The following is a 16,741-nucleotide window of genomic DNA, read 5'->3' as shown; positions in this document are numbered from 1 at the left end:
AAAGAGAGAGAGAAATAAAAAAGGGGGCCAGAGTACGGCTGCGAGAAGCAGAGAAGGAGACCTAGCAAGAGAGTGAAGCTCTCGGGGAAGAGAGAGGGGGGAGAGGAGGATAGAGAAGGAGAAGCAAGGAGAGAGAGCAGGCAGGCTCCTCACTCGCTTGCCTTTTTTTTTTTTTTTTTTTTTTTTTTTTGCAAGAAGGAGCAGCTAGCGGCAGCCTCACACGCGAGCGCCACGCGAGGCTCCCGAAGCCAACCCGCAAAGGGAGGAGGGGAGGGAGAAGGAGGAGGAGCGGTGGGAGGCGGAGGAAAGACATTGCCACCTTCCATTCCCCCACCCTCAGGAGTCTCCCTCTCTCTTTTTTTTTTCTTTTTCTCTCTATTTTTTTTTTCTTCACTCCGGATACCTTGTTTTCTGTCCCTTTCCTCTCTTCCTTTGCCCCCAAGGTCTCGGCTTTCCCCCTGCCCCCTCCTCCCTGCGCAATCCGTCCTCTCCACCCCTCCGTCTCCCGGCTTCCGCATCTCCTGGCGGCCCATGGAGAGCCCTTCCAAGATGGAAAGCACCGGGGTCAGCCAGCAGCCTCCTCCTCCTCCGCCGCCGCCGCCGCCGCCGCAGCAGCGGCCCCAGCCGCAGCCAGCTCAGCCGCAGCCGCCCCAGCCGTTCTTGCAGCCCGCCGCCTGCTTCTTCGCGGCGGCGGCGGCAGCGGCGGCGGCGGCGGCGGCGGCGGCCGCCCAGAGCGCGCAGCAGCCGCAGCCGCAGCCGCAGCCGCAGCCGCAGCCGCAGGCGCAGCCGAGCCCGGCCGACGGCCAAGCCTCGGGGGGCGGTCACAAGTCAGCGCCAAAGCAAGTGAAACGGCCGCGCTCCTCGTCGCCCGAGCTCATGCGCTGCAAGCGGCGCCTCAACTTCAGCGGCTTCGGCTACAGCCTGCCGCAGCAGCAGCCCGCGGCCGTGGCGCGGCGCAACGAGCGCGAGCGCAACCGCGTCAAGCTGGTCAACCTGGGCTTCGCCACGCTGCGGGAGCACGTCCCCAACGGCGCGGCCAACAAGAAGATGAGCAAGGTGGAGACGCTGCGCTCGGCCGTCGAGTACATCCGCGCCCTGCAGCAGCTGCTGGACGAGCACGACGCGGTGAGCGCCGCCTTCCAGGCGGGCGTCCTGTCGCCCACCATCTCCCCCAACTACTCCAACGACTTGAACTCAATGGCCGGCTCTCCGGTCTCGTCCTACTCGTCCGACGAGGGTTCCTACGACCCACTCAGTCCAGAGGAACAGGAACTTCTGGACTTTACAAACTGGTTCTGAACGCCGTCTGCAGCCCAGGCCCGAAGGATAGCAAACTTTTGGAGCAGGCAAGTTGTGTGTGTGCGTGTGTGTGTGTGTGTGTGTGTGTGTGTTGGGGAGGGGGGAGGCGGTGTCTTCTCGTTTCCATCGCCTCGACATCCACCACCTCGGCTTGTATGTGTGCACGGAGGCGGGGGGGCGGGGGGCGACCTCCAATAAGGTTTTGTTGCGTTTGTGTGTCTGTGTTGAGGGAGAGAGGAGCGGGTGGCATCTGCATCCCTCCCCCTCCCCCTCCCATCACTTAAGTGTGTCTGTGTGCAAAGGTGAGCGGATCACCAGTAAGGTGCGCGTGTGCATGTGTGTGTTGGAGGGGAATTACTTTTCACCTCCTTCGCTTTCCCTCTCGTCACCTGTTTTGGTGGGGTGGGTGTGTGGGGGGGTGTGTGTGTGTGTGTTTATCCAGAGAAGTTTTAGCTAGATGTGTTGGAGCTCTTCTCAGCCATTTGTGTTTGAGGATGAGGGGTGGTGGGACCTGGTGCCGAGGCAGAGGGGGAGGAGTGAGGAGGGCGTGGGCTGGAGAGGGTGGCTTGCTGCCTGCCTGGCTGTGCTTAGCTGGGCCGCCTAGTGAAGGAAAAGACCCGGGAGTGTTTGAAGAACAGGAGAAGCCGTCCAGGCCCTCGGTGCATCCATCTGCCTCTCTTCCCCCTACCTCCTCCACCGCCCAGCCCCCCTACTGGTTCCCATCAGCCGAGTCTCCACACTGACCTCTTCTGTTATTGTCATGTTACAGGGTGACGGGAGAGAACCTGCCTCTTTAGCATTTTATTTTCTCCGCCAGCGACTCTGGGAGGAAGAAGACGAAATCAACTCCCCCTCCTCCAAACACCACGCAAACAAACAAAAAACCACGCCAGACCTGCAGTTGCATATCTCCATTCCCCCCCCCCCACCCCCCGAGCGGCCCTGAAGTACAACTCAGTACTACGCTAGTATCTTTGCACCGCGGTTCCTGAAGACGAGAATGAACATTGACTTAAGGGCCTGTGTTGTGTTGGGGCTGGGGTGTGTGCAGAGAAGCCTATGAGCTGCTCAGTGGCAATGGAGTCAGAAGGGGAGGGGGGTAGCACGTGTTTATCGTATACATATGAACGCTAACATACAAGCCTAGAGCCTAAAGTACCCCCCCAACTACTCCCCCCAGACCCCGAACTCCAAACCCATCACCCAAAGTTCACGTCTTAAATCCTTCAGGAATGAGTGGCGGGCCTTTTCTCCTTCACTCGTTATGGACCTACATTTACTTCCCCCATCAGTTTGTCTGCAATGAAACTATGCTGTATTCAAAGAGTCCTTTGAAATCACTCTCTCCTAGTCCTCCCTTCCCCCTCCAGACTCAGACGATCCCCCCCTTCCTTGACATCTTTTCTACCGTATTCATCTTAAAATGCTTCCAATCTTTTGTGAATTTTTTTTTTTATTATGAGAAAATCTATTTGTATCTATCCTAACCAGTTTGGGGATATATTAAGATATTTTTGTATATAAGAGAGAAAGAGAGAGAGAAAAGAGATTTATAGAAGTTTTGTACAAATGTTTTAAAATGTGTATATCTTGATACTTTACTTAATATGATGCTTATTACCTCTGCCTGTTTTAGCTAAATAGTCACCACCACAACTGCCATCTTTTGTATATGGTTGTGTAAAGGACCCTCCTTACAGGTGGGGCAGAGAGGCTGCCGGATGTACTTTAGCACCAATGTGTCTTACTTTATAGAAACTTTGTTAATGTATTAATAATGTTGAACCCTGTTGGAGGAGGGGACGGAGTTTATGCAGCTATTGTCCAAACGCAAAAAAAAAAAAAAAATGGTAGCCATTGGTTTTCCTATTGCTGTCTTGTTTTGGGAGAACTTAAAACCACTGCCTATTTTTCTTACTGTTTTATTACAAACTTACAAAGTTCCTGTATAACCCTGTTTTATACAAACTAGTTTCGTAATAAAACTTTTTTTTGTTTTTTTTTTGTTTGTTTTTTTAAAGAAAATGATCCTTTGTCTCTCAAAGTTTTTGGACAGGGCATCCCCATGCCTATGGGCTGGAGCGAAGGGAAGGGAAAGGAAGGGGAGGGGCTGGGGTGAATAAGGTAGAGGGTAGAGATGGTACGAAACACGTTTAGTGGAAAAGATGACAAAGATAAGTGTTATATGGAGCCTTGGCCAGTATGTTGTCTCTATGATGAATGTAAGGGCAAAAGATACATAGGTAACAGTTGTGTTCTTGCGAGTCCATTCTGCAAATGCACACACACACACATATACACAGACATACACACACACATACACATACACCAAGAGAATAGGGGATGATTAATAGCTTCATTGTCCTTGAGTGAAATCACTGCACGTTAAATAATTCCACCAAAAGAATAAGCTTGGAAAAGAGGGCGCTCCATCCCACACTTTTCATCCCTCTTCTGTCCCTCTAACTTCTCATTGTGTCACCAATGAATCGATCTATGAAATTTAGAGAGAAAGGTTAAGGGGAGGAGAGGGGAACTCATGGTAAAAGCAAGCTTTCTTGTTTGGGGTGTGGTTCCCACCCTCCCCATACCAAACACACACTTTCTCTTTTCTAGTCTTTGCACAATGACATTAAACCACAGATTTGCTGCAGTTCAGAGAATTCCTGGAAAAAAGGGGAGGTGAGATGGAAAAGGAGTAGGGGGAGTCCGAGGGATTGAAATTAAATAAATAAGCCAGAAGAGAAGTAATGTGAGGCAAATTAGAAACACTGATGTGGCTAAGCCTGTAGTTCTGGCCAAATAGTGTGATCCGCCTACAAAAATTCCCAATTACCAAGTTTCAAAAAGAAATTGGTTGTGGATTTTATTTCTTGCTTTCTTTTTTTCCCCTCTCATTTCTCTTTCCTTTTTTCTTTTTCTTTCTTTTTTTCTTTCTTTTTTCTTTTTCTTTTTGGTTAGTCTGCTTGTTGTCAGTTAGCAGAGACGTGACCGGAATCCAAGCCTGTTTTCGCCTGGCTACTTGCTTGCCTTCTGCATTACTTGCAAATTCAGTTTGCGTGCATGAAGCCAAGCGGAAAGGAGAACGCAAAATGCATCTTACAAAACCCAACAAAGAGCGCAGAGCCAGCGTGTCTTACAGAGTTAAAAAGAAAAAAAATCTTGCCTGTGTTTGTGCATCCAGCTCTATCGTTGATTCGCACCAATAATGCTACGCTCATAGATATACAGAGATATTTTAGGCTGCCAGGCAATGAGCACTCCGAAGTTTCTTGGCATTCTACAGAAGTGCTCTTCTTTAGGATGCACTCAGGCCTTTCAGAAACAAATGATCAACGTGATTAAAATGGTGGCGGGGGGGGGGGGGGGGGGGAGCCAGGCAATTCCCCATCTTCATAAATAACCATAGCCTGTGAAAGCCCTGGGCCAATTTCAAGATTACTGATGAAAATAATGACACAGTAATGTTTCCTTCATGTTCATCCTTTACTTTTGGGAAAATTAATCTTCTCTTCTCTCTTCTCCTCCTCTCCTCTCTTCTCCTCCTCTCCTCTCTTCTCCTCCTCTCCTCTCCCTTCTCCCCTCCTCTTCTTTTCCCTCTTCTCCTTTCCCTTTCTCTCCTTTCCCCTCCTCTCCTCTCCCCCATCTCCTGTTTTCTCCTCTCACCTCTGTTCTTTCATTCCCTCTTTCTCTCCAAGTCCCCCCTCCCCCAACTCCTTCGCAAGTTTACAGATAAGGTATGCAAAAGAAAGTGTAGCTAGTAATTTATGGCTATGAATATAACATTAGGATAGTGTTTCACTGCGCACAAAGGGGAATTTTCCTTTCCTTGTGTAGACAGGTGTTCTTTTGCTCACTTCTGAATGGTAAATATTCAGCACTCATTAAGGTCCAGGGAAAGTTACGCCGTGGTTGGCCACAATGTGTAAGGCAAACTCTGGAAATTCACAAAAACACACACACACACACTCACACACACACAATTTTGCAGAAGATAGGAAAGGGCAAACCAGGATTGGGGTAAATCTCATTACATCTGCTCTAATCGCTTAGCAACACAAAGCCTTTTCTTGTATCAGGAGGGAGAGGCATTCATGGTGCCCTGACAAGCAGTATTCAGCCAGCATTAGTAAACCCCATAAATCAGAGGCTTCTATTGGGTGCCCGAGGACTTTTTAAAGCTTCATTGGGCTAGCAGAGAGATGCAAAGCATAGACACAGGGACTAGTGCATTTTTTCTCCACTCCCATTTTCTTTTGGAAGGGGTGGTATATGTATGTTGGGGTAGGGGTGGTGGGTTGTGACTTATAAACTGGTTGATTAACCAATGTAAAATTACAACTTGAAAACAGTTTTTTTTATTCCTGTTCTGAGAGGGATGCCTACTAACCATCAAATTGAGGCTTAAATGCTGCAATGAAAGGGGGTTGGGTGGGGGGAGAGAATAAAACAACAACAACTACTGTCTCAGCCAGGGAATCCAATATCAGAGACCAACATGGAATTGTTGGGGGTGGGGGGTGACATTGAAGCCTCGTATCTGTTTCCTTTGGCCGTACTTTTGGGTTCTGTAGGGGAGCTGTCTCAAGTTCAACCCAAAGAATGGGGTAGGGGCCCACCATAGAAGAAATGTATTAGAGCCAATGGATAAGGGTGCAGGCTGTCCTTGGGGCAAGCACAGTTTCCATTCTAATAATCTCACCTGCTTCAAGCTCAAACTCAGGCTCAAGAAAGAAAGCTTTCCTCTCTCATTGCATTCACTGGGCTGATCTTTGATCTTTGTGGGTAGACTGGCACGTAACCCAGAACCAGCCTTAGGAACCTAGAATGTTTTGAGATGGAAGGGGATGTCAACAATATAATACTCCACCCTACCTCAATACTTATAAAGTGTGCAATGTCCTATCTTCACAACAACCCTAAGGGGTTAGGTAGTGAGTTGCACATTTGACAAGGTAACTAAAGAGTCCTGGAACTAGAATCATAGGACTTATGTTCAAATCCCATCTCTTATACTTTTATGATGTTGGATAAGTTGATTCACCTCCTTTGCCTCAGCTTCCTTATCTGTAAATTGAAGGGGTTGATCTAGAACACCTTGGACATCCTCCTAGCTCTCTAATTGATCTTTTAGATAATGAAATTCAGAATGAGTAAGTGACTGATCCAGCCATATGGCTAATGCAGGAACTGGGGCTCAAAATCAAGTCTCTGGACTCCAAAATCAACTGTTTGCACCTATACTAGGCAGAGGAACTCTTAGAAAATGAATTGAGATCAAGGTAATCTTTACCCAGAGATGCACTCTAGTTCCTGCCTAAAGTCTTATCTTTTCCAGCAAAAAGTCTTGTCTGTATCTGGGGAGCCTGGGCGTAGGGAGAAGGGTTTGTGGAGATTAAGGATGGAATGCATTACCAAGACCCAATTAAGCCTCTCTAAAAAAGAAAGCTATGTTATGCATTGAGGTATTCATCAAACAATAACTGACGTTTACATAGTGCAAAACTGCACTACACACATAAACTCATCTGCACCTCATAAGTCTATGGCATTTAACACTATTAATATCCCCATTTTCAGGGTGAGGAAACAAAGTTTTTGAGAGATAAGGCGATATACCCAAGGTCACCCAGATAGTAATCATTCAATCAATAACATTTTGTATGTCCGGACCACTGTCCAGATAACAAAGACAAAAGAGATAGAATGACGACCCTCAAAAAGCTTATAGTCTAGGGATTTGAAGCCTGGTCTTCCTGACCCCAAGTCCAGCACTTTAAATGAAATATGATTCTGTCAAAGACTTGGGAGTGGGTATCATTTGGGCCAGCCGCTCCCCATCCTTGGTTTTCTCCTGCCCTCAATTTTTATTTTGTTTCGTTTTCAACTCTATCTTTAAAGCGAGGTCCACTGCTCTCCAGAATCAGCTAATGACCAGATTTTCATCACTTCCCAGAACATCCTTCTTCTTCTTCTCCCTCTCCTAGAAAAACGGAGCTCTCTGTGCCTATTAGAGCGCACTCAGCTCAGAATACGACGGAAGGTGAGGGGCCAAGAAATCACGTGGTAGACCCGAACGTGGGCGGGAGGAGTGGGTTGGATTCTTGTTTTAATATTCGTTTTTGAGTACAAGCACAAAGGGCTTGGCCCCGCTGCAGGTTGGAGTAATATTCCTTCTTTTGTGGGCAAGATCAGATTGCTACAAAAGGGGTTTTTGTAGGTTAAGGGCAGGAAGCAAGTTGTATTGCAGAGCTCAGGGACCGGAGCGCGTGTCAAGCTTAATGATTTATTCAAACTATATACTATCCCAGCTGGTCCCCAGCTCTGATTGGCTGGAGGCATGCGTCCACTGTCAGCTGCGTGCGCCCAGGCTCTTCGGTGAGCTAACTGGGCCAGGGCAACAGCCCGGGCTACCTGACTCCGAGAGAGAAGGAGGATGGGAGAGAGAGGCTTGGGGAAAGAGGAAAGGGAGATTGAGGCGGGGAGACAAATGAGAGAGAGTTGAAGGAAGGAGGAGAAGGAGTGAGGGGTAAAAGGAGAGAAAGAATGGGAGGGAAGGGAGAGAGAGAAAAGGAGGAGAGAGATGGGGAGAGGGAAAGGTTGAGAGAGGAAGTGAAGAAAGAGAGCAACGGGAGAGAGGAGAAAGCGAGAGGGGAGAGATAAAAGGAGAGAGAGAGAAGAGAAGAGGAAAAAGGAGAAGTAGGAAGAAGAAAAGAGAAGGGAAAGATGTGGTCAGATGAAGATAAAGGAAGAAAGAGGAGAAGAAAGAAGAAAAGAAAGAAGTAGGGAAGGAAGAGAAAAATAGGCTAGAGGGAGAGAAAGGGAAGAGAAAGAGGTGGGGGATGGGAAGAGGGAGAAAGAGGATCAAACAGGAGGACAGAGATCAGAAGGAAAATTAGTGGGGGGAGGGAAGAGGGATTGGGGGGAGGAAGAAAGAGACATCTGGGGAGAGATAAAGGAGAAAGGAGAGGGAGAGACAGGCAGATAAAGAAATTGGGAGAGAGGTGGGGGTTAGAGAGGAGAGATATTAGTGAGGGAGAGGAAACCAGACAGGACAGGGAGACAGTTGGTGAGAGAACAGAGAAAAGCACAGAAATGAATGAATATACTCTAGAAGTAGGCGCTCCCTCTCAGAAGGCAAAATGTGAGATCATCAACTGAAACTGGAGTCCAAATAAAGCGAACACCCAGGCACCCGGCACTATACAAAGGTTCTTTTGAGGAAGCTCTGGGCCTACTAATGTCAGGAGGCAGCAGGAACGTGGGGAAGAGGCCAAGCATTGCTCCTTGAATGAGTCACTCTGGGTGAAGTGCATGGAGAGAGAGACAGAGAGAGAGAGAGAGACAGAGAGACAGACAGAGAGACAGAGAGACGGAGACAGAGACAGAGAGAGACAGAGGGAGAGACAGAGGCAGAGGGAGAGGGAGAGGGAGAGATGGAGACAGACAGTTTGATGGGGACAAAAGACCACCACCTGCCAAAAGCAGAATCCCTTAGGTAACACTGACTTGAGCCCGCAAGCTTAAAGCTCCCTCTTGGCAGAGCGATCCAAACCCAAACAGTTACTACCGAGAGCTGCATTGCCTTTAGCAATGTATTTCTGAATTAGAATTCTAGCCCATTTGTTATCCTCTGCTTTTTATGTTCCCTCTCCCTTCCTTTCTACTCCACCTTCCTCTTCTTCTCCTTCTAAACCTTTTCCCTCTTTCCTCCCTATCTCTTTCCCTCTTCTTCCTCTTCTGCTTCTCTTTCCTCTCATTTCCCTCCCTGTCCTTCCTCTTCCTTCTCCCTTCCCTCTCTCCCTCTTCTTCTTCCCTTTTTCTACCCCCTCTCTTCTTTCTGCACCTTCTCCCTTTCCCCTTTCTTGTCCTCTCTCTCCTCCTATTACTACAATAATCCCCCAATATAGTCCAGTTTGATCACAACTCCAGTCACGGAGTCTTTTGGAAAAGGGGAAGTGTGTGCATATGGGGGTGGGGGGTGGGAGGTTTGAATGAAGGGCATCTTTTTTTCCGTGTGTGTTTCAATACAAAGGGCTCCAAAACCTCCTTCTCCTACAAAAGGCAAACTGAGGGAAAGGGAGGGGAACGTTTGCATGCCTTGAATTTGCAGGGTGGCTTGGGTTTTGTGTGTTGTGTTTTTTTTTTTCCTCTGCATCAATTTTCAGAATGCTACCCCTAACTCCATGCCAATGGCCAGAGGCAGAGCTGAACTCATCAGTCCTATGCCAGTGAGCCCCCCTCCCTCTTAATTTCCCCTATACACAACTTGAAACCCAGTTATCTTTTAACAGGGGGAAAAAACAGTTAGCCTGCTAGTGGAGTTGCCAGCAGAGCCTTTTGAGAAAAGGAGCCAGGCTAGACTTCTGATCAGACTCAAAGGTTAGTTAAAAGACAAAACCAGTTGAAGTCTTCATGAATAAGCTACATTTCAATGCCGCACTACTTTGTAATGCTGCTTGCCTAAGTCAGAATTTCACAGAAATGGCCGAGAAGAAAAGCGTGCACAATTAGGGGTCGCCTGTCAGAAAACATTAACGCCTTCCTCTCCCAGCCTGTCAAGCTCACTGAAAATAAAAACTGCCAAGGCGAATTGTGCCCCCACCCTCTGACATGCTGGGGGAGGAGGGAGGCAAGTCTCCTCTCCGCACTGCACGGGTGCATCTTGGTGGAAGGCAGGCTCACTCAGGAGCAGCTTCAAGGCAAGACCCTCCTCCTTGGCCCCTGGCCCCTCCAGCCCCTACCATTGTTTTGTGAGCTGTTTCTAGGAGAGAGGGGCTTCATAGGACTGGTCTGGCCAAAATACTCCCAGACACCTGCAAACAACTTAGAATTCCTTCTGTGTACATTATCCTGGTACAGTGAAAAGCGTAAAATGAGGCACATTTCCTGGTTTAAAATCTCACCTCAGGTACTTGTTAACTTTGTGACCTTGGGAGAGTCCTTTAAATTCCCTATGCCTCAGTTTCCTCATCTGTAAATAAAGGGCTGGGACTAAAGGGTCTCTGAGACTCCTTCCAGGTCTAGATTTATGATCCTGCTTCTGTCTTTTAGTACCTGGGTGATCTAGTGCAACTCATTTCGCCTCATCTTTCAAATGAAGGGTTTGGATTAAGTGGCCTGTGAGATCCCTTGCACTCGTTGGGATAGAGCTATAGATATAGGTATAGAGCCAATCTTGATAAAACGTCTCAGTTTACCACCAAACTAAATTATAGCCCCTTTATCCCCTGAAATCTGTGCTTTCATGGGTATTGTCTCCTCAACTTGCTTTGCATTTGATTCGACAAATATTTATGACGTGTGTACAACGTGCTAGGTGCTGCACACACAGAGAGAGCAATGAAATAACTCCTGTCCTCCAGGAACTTCTACGATGGTGATAGGGATTGTTTGGCTTTGAAGCAGGAAGGAGTCTCAGAGGATATCTGGTTCAACCTCCTCATTTTACAGATGAGGAAACTGAGGCATAGAGAAGGAAGTGACTTGTTCCAGCTCTAAGTGTTCTAATGTTGTTACAGAGAATAATCCTGCTTCTTGTATTGACTTATTAAATACCAGTTCTGTGTCTTTAACTTGCTTCTCTTCCTCCAATCTTGCCTCTACCTCTTCCTGCTCTTTCAGAGGACCTGGAATAAAATGCCATCTCTGACGCTTTATTACCTGTGTGACTTTGGCCAAATCACTTAACCTCTCGAGGACTCGGTTTCCTCTTCTGTAAAATGGGAGGCTTGAACTAGACAGGAATCCAAGGTGCCTTCTGGGATCCTATGACTTACCCAGGGTCACAGAGCTAGCAATGGTAAGAGGTGGGAGGATGTTAATACAAGCCTTCCTGACTCCAAACCCAGCACACTATCTGCTACACAAGGCCCCTTCTTGTCTATTTTATACATGGTGTATGAGGAAAGGGCTAAAAAGGGGAAGGGAACATGAATGGTCCTGTATCTATGGGGAGAAATAGTTGCCAGTGGAAAATCACGGTAGTATTTTACACAGCTTCTTTCTTCTGAGTAGATCAAAGGACTTTTGAAAGGTCCTGGGCCTGAGTAGCTCATTAACAAAGCAATCCTCATCTTGGAAGCAATGGAACCCCAGGCCACCAAGATGCTACATAGTTCATGGAGATGATTTAGCAGGTAACCTATCTGCTGCCTGAAAGGAGTAATGTGCTTTGAAGAAATGGACCACTTAATCCTTGGGGAGATTAGCCTTTTACTGATTTAATTGCTGCTTCTAAGTGGCTGACTTGTAAGTAGGGTTGGGGGGGGGAGAAAAGAATGATAAAGTGGAAAAGGGCACTTGATTTGGATTCAAACCCCTGTTTTGCCCCTTACTATCTATATGACCTTGAGTAAGTCATTTAACTCTTCTGGGCCTCAGTTTCCCCATCTGTAAAATGAGGGGGTTGGATTGGATGGACTCTGGGATCCCTTCTGGTTCTAGACATATAATCTTGCAACAGAATGTGATCTCATTTTACTCAGGAGACGACTGATGCCTTGGGAAGTTAGAGGGAGTAAAGGTTCAAGTAAAGAATCAGATTCCTTGGGTTGAGGTTGTTGTTCTTCCTTCATTCTTAAAGAGGACCAATGACATCAGGAAGTTGATGCCTAAACTTGCAAGTGAATTGGATTTAAGTGAGGCTGAGCTGTGAGGAGTCATTAGCCTCACTCTTTCCTTCAGAGTCCAGTGGCAAGACATAGGTCAAGAGGACTGGCAATGGCTTGGGGGCATTCCGGGAGAAAAATCAAAGTGTCATAGAGATAGAGCTGGAAAGGTCCAAGAAGTCCATCTAGTCCAACCCACTCATTTGGCAGATGAGGAAACCGAGGCTCAAAGAGGTGAAATAACCTGTCCAAAGTCACGCAGGTGGTAAGAGTTGGAGGAGGACCCTGATCACTAAACCATCTAGCTTTTCAATAATCTGTGAAATGGTTTTTTTTTTTTAAAAAAAGTCCTGTTGAGAAGTCCACTCTTCAGAAAAATGATGTATGCAAATTTTATTATCCTAATGACTGATGATACTGTCATGATTTTTATTTACAAGAACTACTCCAACTCAGGGAGTGACATTTTGATCCCTTCCCTAAACCCAATCAAAGTTTTAAACAATTCAACCCATACTTTGAGGACTTCTTTAACCCCTTTATCTACATCATCAATCGGCACTTACTGAAAGGTTGCTCTGTAATGTGGGCCTTCCTTTAATTAAATTTTATTTTTTTGTTACATTTTAAGTTTAGAACTGTCTCCCTCCCTCCCTTCCCACCCTGCAAAAGAGAAGGCCACCATTTGATACAGAGGTCGTTAGACCGACACATAGTTACATGTTTATATTATTTCTATATATAGCATCTAGATCTATGATATGTGTATACTTTGATATGTGTACATATTTCTTTCTATTATATATATATCCATATCTCTCTATTTTATCTCTATCTATCTACCTACTACCTATCTGTCTATCTACCTGTCTTTCTATCTATTCATGCATCTATTCAAGCATCCATCCATCCATCTCTCTCTCTCTCTCTCTCTCTCACTCTCTCTCTCTCTAACCATACAATATATACTTCTATATACCAGCTCTTTCTCTGTAAGTAGACAGCATAGGTCCTTTGTAGTTGATTTGGGTATTTGTAATACTCAGAATAACTTTGTTGTTTACACCTGTTCTTTGAACAACAATGCTGTTACTGCATACCCCATTCTCTTGGTTTTGTTCATTTTGCTCTTCATTATTTTATGCAAGCTTGCTTTCTTGTGTATGAGTTTTCAGGCTTTCTCATTTAAGTCTAACTCTTTCAGAGCAGGGACTGTGTCTTTAATTTTTTTTTCTTTTACTTTCTACTCCCATCTGTGCCCTTCCTGCCCTTTCCCAGAATCCTAGTGCACTGTAAGTATACTCTCCATACTACAAGTAGAACAGGGTGGTGGCTTTTATAATACAAAAGGGACTTTTAAAAACACTTCCTTTGGATCTTGCATGAAAGCATAGTCCTACCAGTAAAAATCCAAAATAAAGGAAAATTCCCTCACCTATTCTGATGAATGGAGATATAACATTAAATCATCTAACTTGAGTCTGCCTCAGTTTCTTCTTCTGTAAAATGAGGATAATAATAGTACTTGTCTCCCAGGTTGTTGTGAGAATAAACTGAGCCAATATTTGTAAAGTGCTTTCAAATCTCAAAGCACTTTATTGATTCCATGATGTGGAAGAAAATGCAGATGGAGAGGAGGGGACAAAAACAGTGCTCACTTTCTACATTTATACAAAGAGAGGGCTAGGCTTTCATCTCAAAATATGGTCAGCTAGGTTGTGCAGTGGGTAGAAGGTTGGACCTAGAGTCAGGAAGACCTGAGAGAGCTGGGGGCAATCAGGGAAGGTCTCTTGGTGCAGGTAGAGAATAAGATGTAAGAAGAATCTCTCTCTCTCTCTCTCTCTCTCTCTCTCTCTCTCTCTCTCTCTCTCTCTCTCTCTCTCTCTCTCTCTCTCTCTCTCTCTCCTCTCCTCTCCTCTCCTCTCTCTCTCCTCTCTTCTCTCTCCCTCTTTCTCCCTCTCCCTTTCTTTTCTCTCTCTCTATGTCTTTTTCTCTTAATCTTGAGTAAATCAATTAAAACTCAGTTTCTTCATCTGTAAAATGAGAGGGTTGAACTTAATTATATTTAAGGCTTTTCTAGTACTACTTCTAATATCCTATGATGTTTAGTCTTTTTTCTCTCCCCTAACTCCTTCCCATTTCATACAAAGGAGGTCAAGTCTCTCCAACCCTTTAAATAGAAATTATAGTGATGTCTTACTCCCCTTCCTCACTCCCTGAGATCTATTTACTCACATCTCTATAGAGGCTTCCCTAGCAACAAAGAAAAGTAACTCAACAAAACAGACCAACATCTCCTCCCTGTCTACCAATGTATGTAACATTTGCACCTTTAGCCCCTCATCTCCCTACCAAGAGGAGGAAAAATAGATTTCATCATTGATCAGTATTAGTATTAGTATTAGTATTAATTATTAGTATTACTCACCATAATTATTATATTATTGAGTTATATAATTATTAATAAATAACAACAATTATTATATAATTATTATACATTATTATCATTATTATTAGTATTGGTATTAGTATCAGTGTTAGTCATTATAGTGTATTGGAATTGTGATGCCTTTTGATGTCATTTTATTCATACTGCTATCATCCCTGTGAATATTGTCCTCGTGGTTCCAATTTGTTCATTTTCATCAGTTCATGCAAGTCTTCTTGTGATTCTCTGAATCCTTCATATTATTTCTTACAGTGCAACACTCTCCTATTGCCACAATTGGTTCAGCCCTTCCCCAATCAACAGATGCCCACTTTATTTCCAGTTTTCTGCTAATAAAAAGTGATGTTACAAATATTTTGCTATATATAGGGACTTTTTTTCTGTCTTTGATCTGGGATAGAGGCCTCAGTAGAATGACCGGATCAAAGGTCTCTCAACCCTTCTAGCTCTGACAACTGTGATCTCATCTCATCTCTCCTCCCTGTCACTGCTAAATTTCTGGAAAAAAAACTTTCTACAAAAAATGCCTCCCTTTCTTCACCACCCGCTCTCTTCTAAGCCCCATGCAATCTGGTTTCTGTCTCCATCGCTCTACAGAAATTGCTCTCTCAGAGGTCACCAGTGACCTCCTAATTGCCAAATCCAATGCCCTTTGGGTTTTTTTTCGGGTCTCATCCTCCTTGACCTCTCTGCAGCTTTTGACTCTGTTGAACATCCCCTCCTCCTGCACACTGTCCCCTCTCTTGGCTTCTGAGACACCATGTCTCTTCTTAACTCTTTAGGTGTTCTTGCTTTTCCTCCTTCACTGGCTTCCTGTCCTGCTCCCATCCCCTAATGTATAAGTTCCCCAAAATTCTCTCTTTAGTCTACTTCTCATCTTTCTTGTTAAGCTTTTCCTTTATAGTGTCCTGAATATCCATGTCTTCACTAGTGCCCTCCAGGCAGATGAGTCCCAAATGCATCATGGTACAGTGGAAACTATACTCCTTCTAGGACCAGAAGACCTGGGCTCCAATTCTGTCTCTGTCACTTTTTACCTGTGTGATCTTGGCCAACTCATTTCAGTTCTCTGGACTTCAGTTTCTTCATCCATAAGATGAAGGGGCCAGACGAGGTGGTATTCCTATGATCTTATAACCTCTCTGAGCCTCAGTTTCCTTCATCTATAAAATGAGGGGGCTAAACTGGATAGACTTTGATGTCCCACTCAGCTATAGATCTATGATTCTAAATTTGAATTTGATCATGAATCTGTGTAATTGTCTATTAGCATTGTCTAAATTATATTGCCTAATTAGCATTGTCCAAATTAGCATTTTCTAAAATACACTATGAGCGTCTTCCTTTCCTTTCCCAGCAGTATAAATTTTCATGTCCTAGCTTTCCATAAAAACAGCAATAAGGAGGGTGATGATAATAGTAATAATAACAGCAACTACACTAATAATCTATATTACCCTAGAGGGGTGAAGACAAATGCCCAATTTGATGAAGTGTGAAATTTGGATTTGATTGAAAAGAGAAGTAATTTCAAAGGGAATCTCTATGGCCTATTGTTGTTCAGTTGTGTCCAACTCTTCATGACCCCATTTGGGCTTTTCTTGGCAGAGATACTGGAGTGGTTTGCCATTTCCTTCTCCAGCTCATTTTACACGTGAAGAAATTGAGGCAAACAGAGTTGAGTGACTTGTCCAGGGTCACACAGCTAGTAAGTGGCTGAGGCTGGATGATTTGAACTCAGGAAGATGAGTCTTCCTGACTCCAGGCCCAGTGCTCTATCCACTTGGCCACCTACCTGTCCCTACTGTGTTGGCTACAGTATGAATTAAATATGACCATATGGTTCAGCTAGGCTTGCTCCTACTTTCAGGTAACAATGCATAGCTAAGTATTAAGGAAATTTCCAAAAGAAAAATAAGGCCACCTGTTCAGAAAATAAAGATAGTCAAAAAAGAGAAGCTGAAGAGCATTAACAAACCAGGAAAGTCATCCTATTCTTGAAGGGCTAGAGGTTAGCTTTGAGGAGAGGGTGGGATTTGTTTAATTGATCAACCAATTACCAACCACCACTGTTTTTGAAGTGAAGGGCGTCCTGCCCCCTGTGAAGGATGCCATTCGTTTATTTCCAGGGAGAGAAAAATGGTGGGAGGAGTCAGGCAGAATTCTCCCCAAATTTTGCCTTGCCAAAGTGTCTCCTCATAGTCAGTTATAGAATCAGAGATTTATAGATGAAGGCACCAGTCTACCTCCCTCATTTTATAGATGAGAAAACTGAGGCCCAGAGAAAGGAAGTGACACAGGCTTATAGATAGAGAGCTAGAAAGGACCTTAGAGTAAGTCAATTTACTAACATTTGTTAAGTGGCTACAACGTGTCAAGGGGG

General features: G+C 45.1%; 1 protein-coding gene across 1 annotated transcript; it reads left to right on the top strand.

The window, feature by feature from the left end:
* The first annotated feature begins 531 nt into the window (after positions 1 to 531).
* Positions 532 to 1,299, top strand: ASCL1 (achaete-scute family bHLH transcription factor 1). The gene has a single exon (XM_027855768.1). The coding sequence runs from the start codon at positions 532 to 534 to the stop codon at positions 1,297 to 1,299; it is 768 nt and encodes a 255-aa protein (XP_027711569.1).
* Positions 1,300 to 16,741: the final 15,442 nt, after the last annotated feature.

The sequence above is a fragment of the Vombatus ursinus genome, unplaced genomic scaffold, assembly GCF_900497805.2.
Source record: "Vombatus ursinus unplaced genomic scaffold, bare-nosed wombat genome assembly UNPS02011334.1, whole genome shotgun sequence".
Classification (NCBI taxonomy): Eukaryota; Metazoa; Chordata; class Mammalia; order Diprotodontia; family Vombatidae; genus Vombatus; species Vombatus ursinus.
Note: the sequence above shows the minus strand (reverse complement) of the source record. Positions and strands in the feature narration are given on the sequence as shown.